The sequence below is a fragment of the Triticum urartu genome, chromosome 5, assembly GCF_003073215.2.
Source record: "Triticum urartu cultivar G1812 chromosome 5, Tu2.1, whole genome shotgun sequence".
NCBI classification, from domain to species: Eukaryota; Viridiplantae; Streptophyta; class Magnoliopsida; order Poales; family Poaceae; genus Triticum; species Triticum urartu.
Window position 1 is genome coordinate 457,179,012 of NC_053026.1, and position 20,878 is coordinate 457,199,889.

Below are 20,878 nucleotides of genomic sequence, written 5' to 3' on the forward strand. Positions count from 1 at the left end.
GAGATGACATAGAGATTTGTAAAGCACACACGGATCTGAAAGGTTCAGACCCGTTGACTGTAACCTCTCTCACAAGCATAACATGATCAAACCCAGAACTCTTTGGGTGTTAGTCACATGGGGATGTGACCTTGAGTGTTAATCACATATCGATGTGAACTGGATTATTGACTCTAGTGCAAGTGAGAGACTGTTGGAAATATGCCCTAGAGGCAATAATAAATTAGTTATTATTATATTTCCTTGTTCATGATAATCGTTTATTATCCATGCTAGAATTGTATTGATAGGAAACTCAGATACATGTGTGGATACATAGACAACACCATGTCCCTAGTAAGCCTCTAGTTGACTAGCTCGTTGATCAATAGATGGTTACGGTTTCCTGACCATGGACATTGGATGTCGTTGATAACGGGATCACATCATTAGGAGAATGATGTGATGGACAAGACCCAATCCTAAGCCTAGCACAAGATCATGTAGTTCGTATGCTAAAGCTTTTCTAATGTCAAGTATCATTTCCTTAGACCATGAGATTGTGCAACTCCCGGATACCGTAGGAATACTTTGGGTGTGCCAAACGTCACAACGTAACTGGGTGGCTATAAAGGTACACTACAGGTATCTCCGAAAGTGTCTGTTGGGTTGGCACGAATCGAGACTGGGATTTGTCACTCCGTGTAAATGGAGAGGTATCTCTGGGCCCACTCGGTAGGACATCATCATAATGTGCACAATGTGATCAAGGAGTTGATCATGAGATGATGTGTTACGGAACGAGTAAAGAGACTTGCCGGTAACAAGATTGAACAAGGTATCGGTATACCGACGATCGAATCTCGGGCAAGTATCGTACCGATAGACAAAGGGAATTGTATACGGGATTGATTAAGTCCTTGACATCGTGGTTCATCCGATGAGATCATCGTGGAACATGTGGGAACCAACATGGGTATCCAGATCCCGCTGTTGGTTATTGACCGGAGAACGTCTCGGTCATGTCTGCATGGTTCCCGAACCCGTAGGGTCTACACACTTAAGGTTCGATGACGCTAGGGTTATAGAGATATTAGTATGCGGTAACCCAAAAATTGTTCGGAGTCCCGGATGAGATCCCGGACATCACGAGGAGTTCCGGAATGGTCCGGAGGTAAAGATTTATATATGGGAAGTCTTGTTTTGGTCGCCGGAAAAGTTTCGCGCATTATCGGTATTGTACCGGGAGTGCCGAAAGGGGTCCGGGCGTCCACCAAGGGGGTCCACCTGCCCCGGGGGGCCACATGGGTTGTAGGGGTGTGCGCCTTGGCCTATATGGGCCAAGGGCACCAGCCCCAAGAGGCCCATGCGCCAAGAGATAAGGGAAAGGAAGAGTCCTAAAGGGGGAAGGCACCTCCTAGGTGCCTTGGGGAGGATGGACTCCTCCCTGGCCGCACCCTTCCTTGGAGGAAGGGCCAAGGCTGCGCCCCCCCCCGTCTCCCTTGGCCCTATATATAGTGGGGAGAAGGGAGGGCAGCCGCACCTAAGCCCTGGCGCCTCCCTCTCCCTCCCATGACACATCTCCCTCCTCCCGCAGCGCTTGGCGAAGCCCTGTTGGAATCCCGCTACTTCCACCACCACGCCGTCGTGCTGCTGGATCTCCATCAAACTCTCCTCCCCCCTTGCTGGATCAAGAAGGAGGAGACGTCGCTGCTCCGTACGTGTGTTGAACGCGGAGGTGCCGTCCGTTCGGCGCTAGGATCATCGGTGATTTGGATCACGACGAGTACGACTCCATCAATCCCGTTCTCTTGAACGCTTCCGCGCGCGATCTACAAGGGTATGTAGATCCACTCCTCCCTCGTTGCTAGATGACTCCATAGATTGATCTTGGTGACACGTAGTAAAATTTTGAATTATTGCTACGTTCCCCAAACAATACAACCATTGGATAACTAAATTATATATACTTAATAACTTCCAAGTAGAATAGGAGAGCATCTTTTTATTAGCAACTTAAATGGTAAATAGAGTACAACTAAAATTAGCCACCAAAAATAAGGCTAAATATCTTGGTAATGCCATTTTAGAAAATATCGTCAAGAGGAAGCTTATCAGCAACAACAAAGCAAAACACCTTTTGAGGAATTGTAGACTCTACCACTGGGTGGGGAGGTAAAAAAAAAATGAAAATTTGAACTTGAAAATTTTGCAAACTGTTTACTAATATCTAAGCAACAACAAGACCTCCATCCACTTGTCTTGTTTCCTTTTCTTTTCCATAAATATGAGGCGAAAAACAATGTCCCACAAGGATGTATAGTACCATTGTCATGTAGTCTCTCAAACAGTTAGTTGGAGAACTGATGACCAAAAGCGTAGGGTCTGTAGTACCTTTTGCTAAAGTATCATCGAAGACATTTTTTATCCAAAGATTAAACATTTCCCCTTTCCACAACTAGCCTGAGACCCGAGCTATTAAACATTTCCCCTTTCCACAACTAGCCTGAGACCCGAGCTAGATACACATGCAACCATGTTATCAATCAAAAATAGTCATCGTCTTCTATGAAACTAGATGACCCATTGCATCCTTGGCGCAAAGATCAATTGCAATCAAGAAGCCACACATCCTATGAATAACATGTTTTATGAATGATCCACAAAGGGCAGCCCGGTGCATGTAGCTCCCGCTTGCGCGGGGTCCGGAGAAGGGTCCGACCACTTTGGGTCTATAGTACACAGCCTTTCCCTACATTTCTATAAGAGGTTGTTTCCTGATTTTTTTATGAAGGATCCACAAAATGGCCAAAATCAAATGCCACCAAAAAGTTAGGTGAGCGATTTGAAGGATGTTTTCCTGATTTTGAATTGTATGTAGATGATTATGTTCATATTGCTTTTAACTAGTGACAGATAACGATGATCGTTGCCTATGGCTTTCCTTGGTGAAAGTTATTTGCTTGAACATGTGAATGGACCCTAAGTTTTTTTTCTTCATGCTCTGGCTTTTCTTCATTTTGAAATTGTGAAAATAACCGTGAGGTTAAATGGGACTATTACTGCCTACTACATCCTCACCTACGATGATGATCTGTTACACCCTTTCTTATACGAGCACGCCACGTTAAAAAAAAGTTCAGATGGTCATACGTCACAAGTTGTGCCGGATCATGCGCTGTTAGAAAAATAGATGACCCGTTGTACCCTTGGCGTAAACATAAAATGCCCAGAAAGTAAGGTACACTGTTTTTGCTATTTTTTTGCCCGCATAAATTGAATATGATTGTACGACAAAATGATAACTGTCCTACCTAGTCTATGAAGAAGGCGCGGCGAATATAACCGACCAGGTTTGGTAGATACATCTCAACCGATAGTCTGGTGTGCACCCCTCAGCCTTGAGGACGAATAACGCTTGAGCGGGTTGTTTCCAACACACAATCGTGTCCGGGGCCCCCTCGTCTCTCCCCAGTTGCACTTGCCCTGCTTTCTGCCGCTCCCTGCGCTGGTAGTATCCGGGAACACACGGTTGGCTGGAATGTACGTCCTCATCATTAGCACTCACTGTGTCGAGATTTGCTTGCTTGACTTATTTGTGGACGCTTTTCTGCTTTTTGTGTGTGAACTATAGTTGATTTTGTTTGTGCTGGTTTATTTGCACGCTGTTGTTTCGTGTGTGTGTTCCTGTCGTAGTTTTTACGGTCTATTGTTAGTCCCTGTGCACAAGACATGTTAATTTACGTAAACAGTGGCTTCCCGGTTGGTCGCCCATTCCCAAATTAACCCACAGGTAAACTAAGCTAGAGATTCTTTCGAGATGAGCCTCCAGAAAGGAAGGTGCCCCTTGGATAATATGAGTTGTCTATTATTTCAACTATGTTTTCAAATTTTTAAATCAAATGCAGCCTAAAAGTCAGGTAAAATATTTTTGTTGCTTTCTTGCCGCGCATAAATTGGAACAATTGAATATGATTGTATGGCGAAACGATAAGACTACCCACAATGGGAGTAACATAGGTAGTAACATCACATATATCTAGGTTAAATAGATGATGTGGCATACAATAAATGAAGAAAGAGATGAAAGTGATAATATAGCTAGTTACTACTAGTATGAGTAACATCACACATATCAAGGCAAAATATATCTATAGCCTAATAAATTATATGCTTCATGTTACCACACACATGTTACTTCCCATTATAGAGGTAGTAACATAAACTAATATCATGCCCATGTTACTAGTCTATGTTATTACCTATTGTGGCTAGTCTAACCGTCCTACCCAGTTTTGAAAGAAGATGCGCCGAGTACACCCAACCTCAGACAGACTCCGCCAACCAGCATTGAAGAAGGCCAGACAGACATACAACAAGCGCTCGTTCGCACAGGCGATACCCGGATCATGAGCCGAATAGAAGGTGATGCACATAACAAGCATCTGGTGGTTGTTTGAATCGTGCGAATGTTCCTCGACAGCCCAAGCGTTCGCTGGCTTTGTACGGTCGACAGGGAAACATCAAGCTGAATGGCTCAGCTTGAAATACACACGAATAAACAGTCGATGGTGCTGATCACCCACCAAAACAAAGTATATTATCCCAATTACGACCAAAAAGACAGACGGACCATTTGAAGAAGTTTTCTCAAAATTATCTGCAAAACATGATGTCAATGACAATGCTCATGTTGCGTTCTCTTACACCCATCCTTTTTTCGTGGTATGATGGTGTCCCGGCTAAGGGGTCTCTCACCACGTCAACTCCCGGTTTGGTGGACTAGACTGAGGACCCCTTATCAGTTTTGTCCTGGACCGCTTTGGGAGGCCATGGCGTATCACAGAAAGATTCTAGAAGGCTTGGAGTACACGACAAGATGCTGGGTTCATGGAGAATTCTGACTCCTAATACCTAACTGGCCAAGATCCATGTAAACCTAGGGTCCCCGCTACGCTATATAAGCAGGGGTCTAGGCCCGTAGATAGACAAGTTTACAATCTCGAAGCTTTGTAGTTTATACACACCCAACGCAATAAAACACAATCAACATGTAGAGTATTATCTTCTCGAAAGAGCCTGAAGCTGGGTAAAATCCTGTGTCCCTGTTACCATCGTACGAAGACATCTAGCTTAGGATACCCTACCTAGGGATCTGCTAGATTTAGCTCCGACAGTGGTGATCCATGCAGGTCCTGCTAAATGATTGTCACGGTGATGGGAGTCGAGATCAACGCTCAGATCAACTCAGACGCAATTTCCCACCGAGGCAAATGTTCATCTTCGGCGGTGTCATCCTTGTTGCAACTCGAGTGGCCACCTCGGCCAGGTCGAGTCCTTTGCTCCAGAGCTGGATTGTAAGATTTGACAACATAGAGTACAGTCAAGATCTTTTCAGGCTTGATCTCACTCCAACCTCACGAGCAACATGAGTCGCTTTCCCAGGCCTGATGTCAGATCAGGTCTAGGGCAAGCATGAGAATTTTTACCAGGATCAATGTTAGATCCGATCTCGAAGCCACACTCCTCACGCAAGATATCAAATCAAGCCCATGAGGAGGGTGAGAAATCAATTCCACTTCATTTCATCTTTCAAACCAAACATCAATATGTAATCACTTTACTTCTTGGACTTGCTTCTACAAAACAGAAGGATGAAATCGACCCATTCCATTGGAATGGAACCATGATATTCCATTTCACTTCGTTGTTAAACCAAACACACCCCTAGGCGATCTCTGCCCCACCTACTCAGTCTCTCCAAGCCGTCGGTCGCCTCGCCCACTCGAGCCCGCCGACGACGCCTGGCAGCCACCATTCACCATAAGCCTCGAGACATGGATGGAATGGGTATAGCTCTTGGCTCGCCTCGTCGGCCTTCCATTGTACTCTACTCCGTCGCACGCGGCGCGGGAGAGACTCAGTCACGAGAGCGTCCACATGAAAAACGCGGACCACATGGTGACGGCCACGGACGCGAGCGCGTACACCCACACGAAGATCACCGAGCACTCGCTCTCCCCCACGCCGAACAGCTGCGTGATCGTCCCTGCACATGATGATGATGACAGCCGCACGCGCCAATTAGTCATCAGTCAAGCAATCGGGGAAAACGAGAAGTGCATGCGCTAGCAACAGATGTCTCACCGATGTTCATGGCGGGCGGGACGGCGTACTGCAGCAGGAGGACGAACTGGTACAGCGGGTCCGGCCGGATGACGCCGTAGCGGACCGCGGCATTCACCAGCGCGGTGCCCACCAGAGGCAGCAGCACAAACCTGACCACCGCGACGCCGGCGATCACCGACGGCGGGACGCTCGCCCTTCCGCGCATCCCTACAGGAATTAGTGCTCCGTGTTTCAGGCTAAAGTTCAAGTGTTGGTAATTCCTTTTTGTTGTTATATTAATTTTCAGTATATCATTCATCTGTACTACCGAGGACGGCAGGGTAAAGGTTACCTGTGATGAGGTTCCCTCCCATGATCAACGTGACGGATGGAACGGCTGCTCCGCTGCGCAGGAAAACGAGCAAAAATGGTTAGATATGTGGGATGAAACAACATAAATCATCTGTATGACCAACAACGTCAATGGTTACAAGTGACAGCAGCATGAAGTGTTTTTACAAGATAAAAGAAAGAAGGTCGATGTGTTACCCTATTAGTTCACCGGACTCGCGAAGGACACGAAGAGGGGCATCGTCGCCGATCAGAGCATTTCTAATCAGAGGTATTCCTCCAATTATAAACCCGATAATCTACCAAATGATACAAATCAGCATGCTTATTTTCTAATGGTCTATTGCGACGTAAGGTTGCCCCATATAGAAGCACAATTGGTAGTTTCTGAAACTAGCATACCACTCCAATAGTTGAAGGGGCAAATAGCTTCCTCAGATCAATTGCTCCAGAAACCGACGATACAAATCCTTTTGCTCTCTCCATCAATGGGACCTACATACACACACAAATCCAAATTGTTTAGTGCTGAAAATTGGCAAAACTGTTACGGTGTATTCATTATGCTGTAGCAGACGCCTAGATTGCTGGAATTTAATCTATATTGGAGGTAGCCCAATAATTATTTCAGAAATTCCTAATAAATCCTAGAGGCCCACTTAGCCCATTTGTGCAAAGCAAAGGATACTACTAAAGTTTAGTCCTACATTGCAAGTTTAGTGGGAGCTGGACCTCTAAGGGAGGTTCTTTCCCTACTTGTATGAGCATGAGAACAAGAAGGACATCCACGCGCGCTCCTCCTCCGCCGCCCGCCTCGCCTTGTCTCGACGCGACGCGACGCGGGTTGCGGGAATGAGTCGAGCCGATGTCCAAATTAGTTTTGCTATTCGTTTCATCTCCCGCGTTCCCTTCAGCTCCCGGCGCAGCCTCTCGTCTCCTTCTCTTGCGCCTATAAAAGGGAGGTCGCTCCTCTCAGAGAGACGCATCAGAACTTCTCCTTCCTCTCGCCACCGGTTCCAATCTCTGAGCTGCTGCTGTCTTTCTCATCCCGGCTTGCGGCGTGCACCGCAGGTCGGGACAGTAGGCCTCCGAAACCGCACCTCTTTGAGTCCTGTACGGGAGAAGGGTGATAAGGTTTCTGGGGAGCGCTCTGCGCGACTACTGACTGATTCCTTCGTCACGGAAGCCCCGGACTCCGACGACTACTTCCCCGACGACGACTTCTTCCCCGACGTCGACAACCTCCTCGACGACATGGCTGGCGAGGACACCGACCCCAAGTCTAGTGCTACTGCTGCTGCTGTCCCGTATGTGTTCTTCTTTCTATTAGATATCCTACCACAGTTTCTCGTACTAGTACTTGCCCTAAATATGTTAGGTTCTACTTCATATATGCAACTAGTTCTACTGTCTGCTATAGATATGGTAGGCTACGGTTCATATATGCAGGAGCTATTTACCTTCTCTCTGTCAGAACGCATGACTTGTTTTATCTCTACTATATTAGTCATGCTTTACCTAGTATTTCTGTTAATAAAATCATTTGGTAAATTGCTTATATTTCCAACATAGATTAGCCGGATCATGGGTTTACTTGGTGAAATTCGTTTCTGTCAAAATAGGGGGGTTGTTTCCTGAATAGAGTAATTACTGGAGTGCTATTTCAGAGTATGGGGATTTGGAGGTGAAGGAAGTAGGCTATGTGGGGTATTACAACTTGTGCAGAGAAAAAAAAAAGGTTCCAGCAACAATAAAAACCTTCGTTTTGGTTCGATTTGATATCAACGGCAGAGTGCATTCGTCGACACGATCTCGATTATCTTCTGAATCTGCACATCTGGTTCCTCCTGAAACCAAGACTTTTGTTTGAGTTATAGGCGAGCTGCCATCTCCTTCAGTGACATTTGAATTTGCACGAATAATGTTATACGCGCCCGTCCACAGAAAGACGGCACCAATCTGCCAAAAAAAATAAATCATAATTGATAGTGACACGGTGTTCTGTTTTCTTGACAAAAGAACACGATCAGGATTGCCTGATGTGGACAATGTACTGAAAAAACATAGAGTGTAACAATAATCTTACAGCCAATGAGAGCGATGAATAGGCTAGTCCGTAAGTCTGGCAAACATCAGGCGTGCCGAACGGGCTCCCCTTCTCTTTGCAGAGAGCTGGAATGATGATGAGGAAAATGTTGCCCAGATTGCCTGTATCCGTACAACCAAGTCAAGCGAAGATTTCGACGAACTATCGGCGTAGAAAAGAAGGAACAAAACGAGGAGGAATTGTACACTTCTACTCAAGGTGGAGCTGCCCAAGTTCGATCAGTTCACCAAGGTAACTCCAAATGTCTATCTAACCAATAATTAAAATTTCTTAGCAGGTTGGTAGATGTGGTTATCAGTCATTCACTCAGTATTATGGCTACAACCCCTTCCCCGCTGGGAAGTATACACCTTATCAGTGGTACCAGCTGGAGCTGGAACATTATGAGAAAGACCCTTCTTTGCTTTGCTCAATGCACCCACGCAGTTAGCGTCTAAGTGAGACTAAGGGTCTTTCTGGCTCAACACTATACCTTGTTGTTGTCTAATACTCCTTCACGGATTCTAGTACTCCTTGTTGTTGCCTATACATGAGTATTTGTGTATTTTTACTAGCATATTTGGACTGACTTCTGACACTAGCAGTGAGCTTCTCATTCAAGGTTAATGCAGTGCATCTGTACAGGCCCAACCTACCACAAAATAAATACGTGCAGTGCAGAACAGCACTGTACGAAAGCACTGTACGAAGTTTGTCTAAAATAGAGAGCGAATTTACTATTTTCTGACGGTTCAGATGGAAAGATAGAGAGGTACCAGCAGAACAGCAGCCCAAAATGAGGCCTCTTAACTTGAGGGGAGCCCCGGTGACTTTTATGACGATCCAACCGAGGATCAACCCGAAGATGAAAGTGAAGAACACATTCACCGGCATGAACCACCTGTATCATGGATCATAAATTGTCAAAAGAATTACTTCTCCTAATCTGATAGGACAATCAAAATTATTTTCTAAAAAGAGTTACTCCCTCCGATCCATATTAATTGTCGCTGATTAGTACAGTATATGGATCGGAGGAAGTATCTATTTATTTATTTACTGAGGGAAAAAAAGAGTTCATTATGCAAGATACTGATAATCAATGAAGATTGCCCAACAGGTGAAATGAAGAAGCGTGTGACTCACAATTTGGCCAAGCTTTCCATGGTGATCGTTTTTGCCAGATAGGTTGCAATAAGAGCTGGATTGAATACATAAAACACTACCTGCAGAAACAAAATTGGTTCAGGAAAGAAGTTGACAGGTTAGTAGAATAAACGGAATATCTTTCGCAAGAAAAAGTAAAATAAACGGAATATGACAGGGACATGATATAGAAAAACTAAATAAGTTTTGTGGATCGATTCGTTGTTAGGTGACAGTCACTAGCAGCACTCACATAGTTTAGGTGTTTCCTTGCTTCTTTCCCCAGTATCCCAGCGGAGTCAGTTGCCAAGAACGATCCAACACCAGTAACCAGGAGCATGTTGAGGACGGGCATGCACGCCGTGATGAAGAGCTCCAGGAGCCCCATTTCTGTGGCACCAAGAAATGCCATTGTAAACACTTTGCTGAACTATTTATTTGCCACACGAAGCAGGAATGCGATAAATGGCGCGTGAACAAACAGCAGGCGGCCATGATATATACTGTAATTGGTAAAATGAGAAACTCCACAGCGGAAAAGAGCATGGGATCATCAAATAGGAAGGAAGTTTATCAGAACTCAAGAAGTGAATATCGATCGGGATGCCCCCCACGGCCGGTGTGGATGTGGATCAACATCAGCTACAGTGCGTGCGTGCATACGAGGTTCCCTTAAAGCGCGAGATCAAAACGACTAGCCCATGCGGTGGTCTTTTGCGCGTATCGTGGTGGAGATTCGGATGGATGAGGCGGCGTGGTACCTACGCATGGGGTGCGGTGGACGGCGTACCTTGTCGTCGGCGGTGCCGCCGCCGGGGAGAAGAGGGAGGGGGGACGACGAGAGCGCGCGCGGGCGGAGGCAGGAGCCGATCTCTCTGCTTGGTCGTCGCGGGCGGGCGGGCGGGGGTGGCTTTGGTTGGTTCCGTGGGCGGCTTTGGCTTTCTGTCGATCTTTTGACGCTCTCGCGCTCTCGCGGCGGCGTGGTCCGAGGACGTATTCAATTTCGCGCTGCAGCTTTCGCCGCCGAGGGTTTGCGACTTTGATTGGCCCGAACGTGGGGGCGTGCGCGCCGGCCGGCTTGGCCCCTAGACACGGGGGTGAGGCCAAACCAGTAGCAGTAGAGGCCGGACCGGACCGGTGCATGCATGCATGCATGGCATTTGTTTTTTCCACTACAAAGAGAAAACGACCCACGTGATATCACACACAGGCCTAAGAAAAAAAAAACGTGAAACCACACACGCGCGCACCCACTCACCACACCACTGCTCCTAAAAGTCAAGTCATGCTCCCTCGCCAAAGGCTGTTGGATCAGCCAGCTTGCCTTCAACGCTCCTCCTCTCGGCTCCAACCGACGGCCAGGCCATGGCAGTCAGCCAGTCGCCACCTGTCCGGCACAGAGAAAACCGTGTGCTTATATGGATGTGGCCGTGCCAAGGTGCGCTATAGGCGGCCACGCGCCTCCCGGAGAGAGCCGGCTCCGGCGGCCGGCGCGGCGGATCTTCAAACCCTCACGCCGTGTTGATGCAGCGATCAGAAACTTCAGAGGTGAGTGTCTTTTCAGACTTCGAGCGCGAGCCGCACCTCAGTCCTCAGCTGCTGCCGGAGGCAGAGGTGATGTGTCGATCCCCCGTAAGAAAAGAAGAGGTGATGTGTTGACGTGTCGTACGTGCTCCCTCCTCCTCGCAGTGTGGGGGCCATCGGCGAATCTATTGCGGAATCCGAACTGCGTATCTCTCATCTTCACGCGTCCACCATAGTCTGAATGTTCCTCGGAAGAAACGATGCTCACAGTCTGAATGTCGCCGCACACACGTTTGCTAGGTCTCGTGGATTTTCAACGTTTTTCTAAACTTTCATCATGTCCTCTGTGCTTTTGTAGTGTGTCGGGAAACTATGCTGCTCTAAAAAGCTTTAGAAAATATTTCCTTCGTCTCAAAATAAATGTCTCAAATTTGTACTAACTTTGATACAAAGTTATATTAAAATTAAGACACTTATTTTATGACGCATGGAGTAAATTTTGATCTCGGCTTTTTTAGGGCACCTTGGATGTCTGGCGGCATCCAGTTCTCCCGCGCGGCGGCGAGGGTTTGGCGGGAGAGCCACCTCCGAGAGCCTGAGAGAGAGGCGAGACACGTCGCTGTGGAGGAGAGGGTTGGAGCTCTGTTCCATCCAGAGCAGAGGAGGTCGTCGCGCCACATTCATTGGAGACAAAGTAGGGCGGCCTCGCGCCGCCGCGGAGGCGACGGGGAGGAGGGCCTCGCCGCCCGGGAGCTTCTGAGAAGATACAGAGCGGCCGCAGATTTCGTTCACCCGATCCGCCCCTCGATTCCACCGAGAAGATACAGTCGTCGTTCGCCGGAGGTAATTCTGATTTTAGTCGAATTTTACTGCAGCCAAGCTCAAACCGTGAGCACCTAATCATTCAGAAGTTGAGATTATGATTTCACTAGTAGTAATGCTTTGGAATTTTTATGGGATTACATGGTTCTGCAAGTTGTAGTAATTCTTTTGATCAGTCCAGATCACACACACCAGATATATTACATGGTTGTGCAAGTTCAGATCACTCACCACACACGCACACACCCCAGATATTCAGAAGTAGAATAATCTGAATTTTGTAGTACTGCTAGCGCAAGTTTAGTATTAGTATTTGTTTCAGATTTGCATCTAGAATATTAGTTGGTGTTCTGCAATTTAGTCAGCTGATTATATGTGTTGTCAATGGCAGATAAGTTGGGTGGTGTGCAATGGCACAATCTGATAAGGGGATGCCTCAAGTTGGCATGATATTCAAAAGTCAAGAGGAGTCTTGGTTGTTTTGGATAGCATATGGTGGTCGTGTAGGCTTTGATGTGAGGAAAAGGTACACCAATGTGAGCAAATTTGATGGTAAGGTAACTTCCTGCAGATATGTTTGTGCCAATGAAGGTCATCGAAAAAAAAAACGCAAAGAGAATCCATTCGAAAGTGCTTTAGAGATGAGACAAGAACTGATTGTAAAGCTCGAATGACTCTTACATTGGATCGAGAGTCTGGAAATTTGGAAGTCACGGATGTAGTTCTTGAACATAATCACTTGCTTCACTTGCCACAAACCCGCCACCTCATGGTGTCGCAAAGGAAAATATCAGAATTTCAAGCATATGAAATTGAAGCTGCGGATGATTCTGGAATTAGGCCTAAAGCTGCATATGAGCTCGCTACTCGTCAGGTTGGTGGACCACTTAATCTCAGGGCATGGCCAATGCTCCACCGTGGAGTGGTGCTTCAGCTATACACGTAGGTTCGGATGGTCACAGAAATCTTTTGCAAAGCAAGAGGCAAAGAGAGTTGGCTTTTGGTCAGGCAGGCAGCATGTTAAAGTACTTTGGTGGGAAAGTTGCTGAAAATCCATCATTTCAATATGCTTTGCAACTAGATTGTGAGGAGAATATATCTAACATTTTCTGGGCTGATGCTAAAATGATGTTAGACTATGCACACTTTGGCGATGTTGTCACATTTGACACTACTTTTGGCACAAACAAGGAATATAGGCCATTTGGTGTTTTAGGGAGACTACAGTTTTTGGTGCTGCACTAATGTTTGACGAAACATTAGCCTCATTCAAATGGCTCTTTGAAACTTTCCTAGGTGCGCATAATGGAAGGCAACCTAGAACTATTTATACCGATCAAGATTATGCAATGGGTAGAGCTGTAGAGGTTGTGTTCACAGAAGCATATCATGGACTGTGTACATTTCATATAATGCAGAATGCTGTCAAACATCTATCTCCAATTAAGGTTGAAGATGAAGATGAGGGTGAAGAGAAAGAGGAGGGTGAAGACAAAGATAAAGACGAAGAATCACATATTCTCACTGATTTTAGTGCTTGTATGTATGGCTATGAGGACAAGGTTGAGTTTGAAGAAGCATTTGCCAACATGAGGTTAAAGATGCATAAGCAAACTTGGTTTGATAGTATCTACAAGGTAAAAGAAAAGTGGGCTGAATGTTTTATGAGAGACGTCTTCAGTTTGGGAGTGAGAAGTACACAATTAAGTGAGAGCTTCAACAATTCATTGAAGAACCATTTGAAATCTGATTTTCATATTGTTAGATTTTTAAAGCATTTTGAAAGGATAGTGGAACAAAAAAGAAACAAAGAGCTGGAATCTGAATTTGAAGCAAGAAAAAACATACCAAGAATCAAGATGAGCAGGCCTATGTTGGTACAAGCAAGCAAAGTGTACACTCCAACAATTTTTGAAGCTTTCCAAAGTGAGTATGAAAGATCTATGGCTGCATGTAGTAGAGTATTGGATGGAAACAAATATGTTGTATCTATTGGTAGCTTGATTGCGTTGGTCCACGGTTGGAGGAAAAACTCAATGCATCTAGTAGTGCTATGAATGAACCAAGTAATGACCAAGAAAATGTTGACCCAAATGTGCAGCAAAGAGATGACTTGCTAAGAGCTGCTAAACTGAAGAAAAAGGAGGTTCAGCCCAAAAATTCAAAGAGAAAGAAAAATTGGCTTGATAGGTTGCACAAGGCCAAGCGCAAGGCAACTAAACCTGTTGTTTCGACCAAGAAAGGACCAAAGGTATGTTCTAATCTGAAGATAATAATTTGTTTTGTCATTTGTTAATACACTAAAAGGTTGAGCTTTCACTGGCAGCAAAAAAAGAAAAATGTAGATGTACAGCCCCAAGGGGAAGTGAAGAATGATGGCAACAAGAGAAGCGCAAATGTGGAAAATGGGCAGTACATTGCCATTGAGAGCTTTACTCAGCTCCTCACAGCTCCCCCTACTTGTGAAGATGATCGTCTTTATGGTGAAAATTTGTTCTAATATCTAGATGTTGGTTAGATGATACTTTGGGGGTTAACTATAGTTATCTGGTGGTATTTTGGTGGCTAACTATAGTCTTTTGTGGCCTAAGTGTACAAGTGAATGGCCTATTATGTAACATACTTGGATGGTTATTCATTGGTAGTACTTGTTGCTACAGAATTTGAATGATATGGTTCAGAATATCAATGTCAAGTGCTTGAATATTTGTGCTACAGAGTTGTACGAATGATAAGTGCTTGCAAATTTCATGGTTATGATGTACAGTGTTTCTTTCTCTGTTTGCTTCAGACATTTGATATATAGTGCTTGCAATTTTCAGTGTTGTACAGATTATACAATGAAGTTAATTGCTTGCATTTTTCAATGTTATAGTCATATTTTCCCTTGTATAATGGGATTACTGTTCATTTCATATTATTTTCAACATCAGATATTTTCTATGTGAAAATATTAAGGCTGGAGAGTGTCCAGCGCCTCACTGCTTTATTCACGTCACTGTACACCTGAAAACTACCAAGGCTGGGCCTCTTTTGCCTTGAGTGAATCCTATCCATTGGATGTAGAACGAGGGGCTGATATAGTGGGCTAAGGCGCTGTGTGACTTGGCTTCACAACGTCACTGAAGCTGCGTCCGTGAGTGTCTTTTCAGACTTCGAGCGCGCGCCCCAATGCCATCGCCGCACCTCAGTCCTCAGCTGCTGCCGGAGGCAGAGGTGATGTGTCGACGTGTTGTACGTGCTCCCTCCTCGCAGTGTGGGGGCCATCGGCGAATCATTGCGGAATCCGAACTGCGTATCTCTCATCTTCACGCGTTCACCATAGTCTGAATGTTTATCGGAAGAAACACTAATTATAGTCTGAATGTTGCCGCACATACTTTTGCTACTTGCTAGGTCTCGTGGATTTTCAACGTTTTTCTATACGAGTACTTTCATCATGTCCTCTGTGCTTCTGTAATGTGTCGGAAACTGTTCTGCTCTAAAAAGCTTTAAAAAGCACCCCGTCTCAAAATAAATGTCTCGATACTTATTTTGAGACGGAGGGATTAACTTTTGATCTCTGATCTTTTTTAGAGCATCTTGAATATCTTTTTATCATGAAAATTTACACACAAATAGAACTTGTGACATGAAGGTGTCTTGACTATTTTTTTCCAGTTTTACTACTGGCGAGATTTGGTATCAGTTGCTTCGGATCCATTCAAGGGTTCAACGACGACAACTGCAACTCTAGGCGTTGGTCTTTAGGGCAGTGCATGAAGACTTCCGAGCTGTTATTGACAAGGTTAAGCCAGCCCCAATAAAGGAGCGGCGGTAGCGGCGTGGCGGTAGTGGCCGTTCTGCGGCAACCACCGAGCAAACCCTGCCCAATATGTCCGTCTCCGAAAACTATTGTGTTGAAACTGCAGTAGTCTGAACTAACAAGAACCACTCTCAAATCATATGCTTCACTGATCCAATCCTCAAAATAGCTATCCATATCGACATACTCAAAGTAAACGAGCCCACCAAGTTAAGTGACAATCCAAATAGGTTTGAGCTTTCAATCACCAGCTTAAACATTGTCTAGTCAGATATAGCAATTCTAGATAAAATCACCTCTCCTTTTTCTTCCTCTCTTGTCACATGTTGAGCTGTTCTTTGTGTGCTCTTTCTTACTCGCACAATCTCCTAGTGCAGCCAGCCAGCCACCACCATACAAGGGTGAAGTGGCTAGGGTTTTCTTCTTCCTCCTTCACCAGGAAGCAATCCGCCCGCTGGATGCAACTGAGATCAACGACTCACATTGTGATAGACTTATGGGCTGGAGTTAGGTTGCCAACACATCACATGGAGAGACTTGTCCCAACAAAAATACAAGCAAAGGTGTTGGAGGTGGGCTGCTTGTCGCATGTTGTGATGTCTCCCCGAGCAAGAAAATAATCCACCAGCAATTGGGGCATGCCGACTGCCAGCAATCCCCTTGTGGCCTTGACATTAGCCGCTTCAAGGACTACTTTCTCTCTAAAGCCTATGGGTGTCGGGGATTATGAAACCGTCATAAGGCCTTGTTTGAAACAATGGGATTTTAGGGCCTAAGGCCTTGTTCAGTTAAACCTCCCTTCAAGAGGATTGGAGGGATTGAGGGGGATTTTGACCTGTAGGGGATTTATTTTGCGAGATTTAATCTACTTCAATCCCCTTCCTTCCAACTGAACAAGCCCTAAGGGGGTCCCCTCACATCTCCGATCCCCTCAGTTCCCCTTCATTTCCCAGCCCCCCTCATCCCCAAAACCCCTATCTACAAATATGCTATTTTGTAGGCACGGGTGGCTACATTTAAAAACTAGTAGCCTTGTACTCCCTCCGTCCCAAAAATTTTGTCTTAAATTTATCTAAATATGGATGTATCAAGTCACGTTTTAGTATTAGGTACATCCGTATCTAGACAAATCTAAGACAAAAATTTTGGGACGGAGAGAGTATTAAGTAATAGGTATCCAATTCATATAATAAGCTGATGCAAATATCTGACACTGCATTAATAGAATCTAATTATCACGTCCACATGGTGCAGATATTTGATCAACATTAACACTAATGTAGTACACTAGCTTTGATCGTATGTCGTGTCCCACAATGATGCGACAGGGATCATCACAAAAAAAAGACTCAAGTCCATTTAAAATTGAATTGAAGTCATCTATGCAACATCTAAGCATTGAGTCAAACAATGTAAACTTTGATTCACACCTTTTCATGATTTTTAAAGCATGAACAACACACACACTGTTCACCACTAAAAATCCACACATCTTCTTTTTTTGTGTAGCTCACATGCTAACCTATTTCACCATCAAACTTTGCACACATGTAGAATTCAATTTAGCATTTCTTGGAACTTCAAAATGTAATTTCCGACCTATCATACCATAATGTGTTTCATACTATGCTTCTTCAAGACAAATATAAGTACCATGCCTTTCTTTTTTACATAAACCACCACGACGAATTTCATACTATGCTTCTTGAAGACGAAGAAGATGAAATTCGCTGTACCCCACCACTAATTGTGTGTTTGGCAACTAGTGGTGAGAATTTGAAGGAATCTTTTATCCCGTGTGAATTAACAGGGGACATGGAAAGATACGTGAGAATTGACCTTATTAATTCTCCCCTTTCCTCCTTAACTCATTTGCCATAGAACAAAACAATGTTTCATACCCCTTAAACTCACATCCATTATCACTAATTTCTCCAAACCAAACGTGTGACTTTCTACAAACAACATGTGGACACCCCTTTTATTTTTACACATGTTTATAAAAATGATCCAAATATATTGTAAAGGTTTACAAGAAATACAAAGCACTACAAACAGAATAAAAAATACATTGAGGTCCCTGGACCACCAAACAACCGCAACCATCGCCAGAACAAACTGTTGACGCGCTGGTGTCATCGCTCACATATTGGAGATGGCCTGACCTTGTCAATGAAAGCTAGGTAGTATTCATGCATGTTCTTCTAAGGACCAGCTCCCGGAGTCGCAGCCGACGTCGTTGAACTCTTGAATCGATCTAAAGAACCCGACACCAAATCTTGTCATCGCGAACGCGACGAGAAACCTTAACCTTGTCGTCATGGAGTCAACATGAATCTACGCCAGCTCCATCGAATCCATCCCGAGGGACAAACTCGAGGAGGATCGGAGCGTGAAAGGCCGACTCAATGATGAAGCTCTACCCCTGCAAGGAGTAAAATCCTAACCTATCTACTAGCCCGAGCGAGGCACTAGGATTTTCCTTCTCACCATCGCCCACTGGAGCAGCATGCACAAGGGGAGGCAAATCCACGAGCCCGTTGACAGAGATGAAGGGGAGAAAGGCCTTGCCCTAGTCGCCTTGCGAGCTGGGAAAGAAAACTTTAAAGTTTTTTTTCTTTATATGGTTTAACGGATTCTCTTACGCGCAGTGTCTGATTTTGAAGCATGTTTGGCTTGTAGAAAAAATTGGCTGGCCAATGTTTTGGCAAGGTAACATTTGGCAATGCACAAGTTTTCTAAAATTTGGCAACTTTATAGAAATTGAGAACAATTTAGTAGGCCTTTTTTTAGAGAGAGCAAGCGAATAATTTTTTTGAGAAACAAGAAGCAATTTAGTAGGCAACCAGTTGATAATATTATCTTTTTGAAATGCGATTGATTTTTTTTGAGAAGATAAAATGCGATTGATAATATTTATCCTGCCCACAGGCGATGTCTACCTCTCACATGACTTGATGGGCTTGCAATGTTCAACACATAAAATACCCGCCTTGCTGGACCGGGCCAGCGATGGGCTGTCCAACAACGCCCATAACCCCTCGAAGGTTCTAGCAGTCTCCAGCCTGCCACATCTCCACCGTCCGACACCCAACCAACGTCCGGATACGCCGCCACGGCCTTTATATCCGCTTTTCCAGATGCTACTGGAAGAAGCATCCAAAACAAAAACAAATCTGCCGTGCTCCACCTTCTGCTCCCCCTCCGGCTACGGCGGCGCTGATCTCCGGTAAGCCGCCGCCTCCTCCCGTAATATCCTAGATCTATACATGCATGTGTAGGGTCGAACGGATTGGGTTGCCCGTGCCCGCGCATCACGCTCGTTCTTTTTTCTCTCGGTTCGAACGGATCGGATTGATTGACGATGCTTTCGTGTGTCTTCTCTGTCGATTCTTATCAGGTCGGGAGATAGGTTCTTCCCCCCTCGCGAATCGAAGAGATAAATAAAAGTTATGGATTAGTCTTTACCTTCGTTTAGTTCCGTTTTCTTTCGATCTGATCCGGAATTTAAGTGCCTGCTGATTTTGAAGGTTCCACCGGAATTGGGATGAGTTGCTTGCAGTATCTACTCATGACAAGTTCTTGTTCCCCCTCCTTTGAGTGTTTATCCGTTAATCTTGGCTGCAATCTCGTGTGTGTGATTTGTGATTCGTGTGATGGGAGTGCAGAGATCTCTAGCTTTTCTGCGGGGGCGCGAATCCGGGGGGCGGCGCCATGGCCGAGCACCTCGCGTCGATCTTCGGCACGGAGAAGGACCGCGTGAACTGCCCGTTCTACTTCAAGATCGGCGCGTGCCGGCACGGCGACCGCTGCTCCCGCCTGCACAACAAGCCGTCCGTCTCGCCCACGCTGCTGCTCTGCAACATGTACCAGCGCCCCGACATGATCACCCCGGGCGTGGACGCGCAGGGCAACCCCATCGACCCCGTCAAGATCCAGGGCGACTTCGAGGACTTCTACGAGGACATCTTCGACGAGCTCAGCAAGCACGGCGAGGTCGAGAACCTGCACGTCTGCGACAACCTCGCCGACCACCTCATCGGCAACGTCTACGTGCAGTTCAGGGAGGAGGACCAGGCCGCCAAGGCGCTCCAGGCGCTGCAGGGGAGGTTCTACTCGGGCCGCCCCATCATTGCTGAGTTCTCGCCCGTCACCGACTTCCGGGAGGCCACCTGCCGGCAGTTCGAGGAGCACAACTGCAACCGTGGAGGGTACTGCAACTTCATGCATGTCAAGGAGATTGGCAGGGACCTCAGGAAGAGGCTGTATGGGCACCTGCATAGGTCCAGGAGGAGCCACAGCAGGAGCAGCCGGAGCCCGAGCCCCTACCGTCACCACGCCAGGGACCGTGATCGCTCCTCGCGGTCTAGGGACCGTGGCGACTACTATGGAGGCAGCCTGGACCGTGGTGACTACGGCGACTACTACCACCATAGCCGGAGGAGCAGCGAGAGGAACCGCAACTATGACAGCGATGGGAGCAGGCTGCGCCGGCGACACAGGTCTAGGACTAGGAGCCCGGTCAGGGAGGGCAGCGAGGAGAGGAGGGCGAAGATTGAGCAGTGGAACCGTGAAAGGGAGGCGCCTGCCAGGCAGGGCAGCGAGGAGAGGAGGGCGAAGATCGAGCAGTGGAACCGTGAGAGGGAGACGGCGCAGGCGTGAGATCTCCGGTCTTACTGCAGGTTGCAGTGTTGCCTTGTTCACCGGATGTTCTGCTTGCTTGTCTGATCTTGTAATGGTAGATGGAGTTAGATTGTGGTCCTAGTGAACTTACTCGGATGCCTGATGTAACATCTTTAGTGTGGTTCTTGTTGAACTTCCTCTTTAGATTTGTTGATGGTATAGTGTGTTCAATCTTCGCCCTCGGATGCCTGATTGTATTTGGTGTTGAACTTGTTATTGTTATGATTATATAGTGTGTTCCCTGAATGTTCCTTTGCTCACATTCCATGTTTCAGTCTAAATGCATTGGGGATTGCATTTTTGTACCACTTGACATCAACTTATATTCCATCAGATTTCCTGCCAGTTTAAAAGGCAGAGGCAGAGTTTAGCAC

At 46.0% G+C, this 20,878-nt stretch overlaps 2 protein-coding genes and 1 long non-coding RNA gene across 4 annotated transcripts; 2 read left to right on the top strand and 1 right to left on the bottom strand.

Moving 5' to 3' along the window:
• Nucleotides 1–5,543: 5,543 nt before the first annotated feature.
• Nucleotides 5,544–10,637, bottom strand: LOC125556265 (protein PIN-LIKES 3-like). Its single transcript, XM_048719036.1, has 11 exons — nt 10,461–10,637; nt 9,924–10,060; nt 9,671–9,750; nt 9,301–9,425; nt 8,525–8,646; nt 8,197–8,397; nt 6,841–6,933; nt 6,637–6,737; nt 6,440–6,492; nt 6,127–6,315; nt 5,544–6,028 (listed from the first exon to the last, which is right to left on the bottom strand). Exons 2-11 carry the CDS (start codon nt 10,056–10,058, stop codon nt 5,904–5,906), a joined length of 1,224 nt encoding a protein of 407 aa, XP_048574993.1. The 5' UTR covers nt 10,059–10,060; nt 10,461–10,637; the 3' UTR covers nt 5,544–5,903.
• Nucleotides 10,638–11,718: 1,081 nt separating this feature from the next.
• Nucleotides 11,719–14,760, top strand: LOC125556266. Its single transcript, XR_007305046.1, has 3 exons — nt 11,719–12,037; nt 12,408–14,267; nt 14,343–14,760. It is a non-coding gene; the product is annotated as an uncharacterized LOC125556266 (long non-coding RNA).
• Nucleotides 14,761–18,895: 4,135 nt separating this feature from the next.
• On the top strand, nt 18,896–20,764 carry LOC125509793 (splicing factor U2af small subunit A-like). Of its 2 annotated transcripts, XM_048674824.1 has the most exons (3): nt 18,904–19,050; nt 19,222–19,399; nt 19,490–20,764. In XM_048674824.1, the coding sequence occupies exon 3, from the start codon at nt 19,536–19,538 to the stop codon at nt 20,481–20,483; it is 948 nt and encodes a 315-aa protein (XP_048530781.1). In that variant the 5' UTR covers nt 18,904–19,050; nt 19,222–19,399; nt 19,490–19,535; the 3' UTR covers nt 20,484–20,764. The 2 variants fall into 2 exon arrangements, with proteins under 2 accessions (XP_048530780.1, XP_048530781.1); XM_048674823.1 differs by lacking the exon at nt 19,222–19,399 and having other exon boundaries at nt 18,896–19,050.
• Nucleotides 20,765–20,878: the final 114 nt, after the last annotated feature.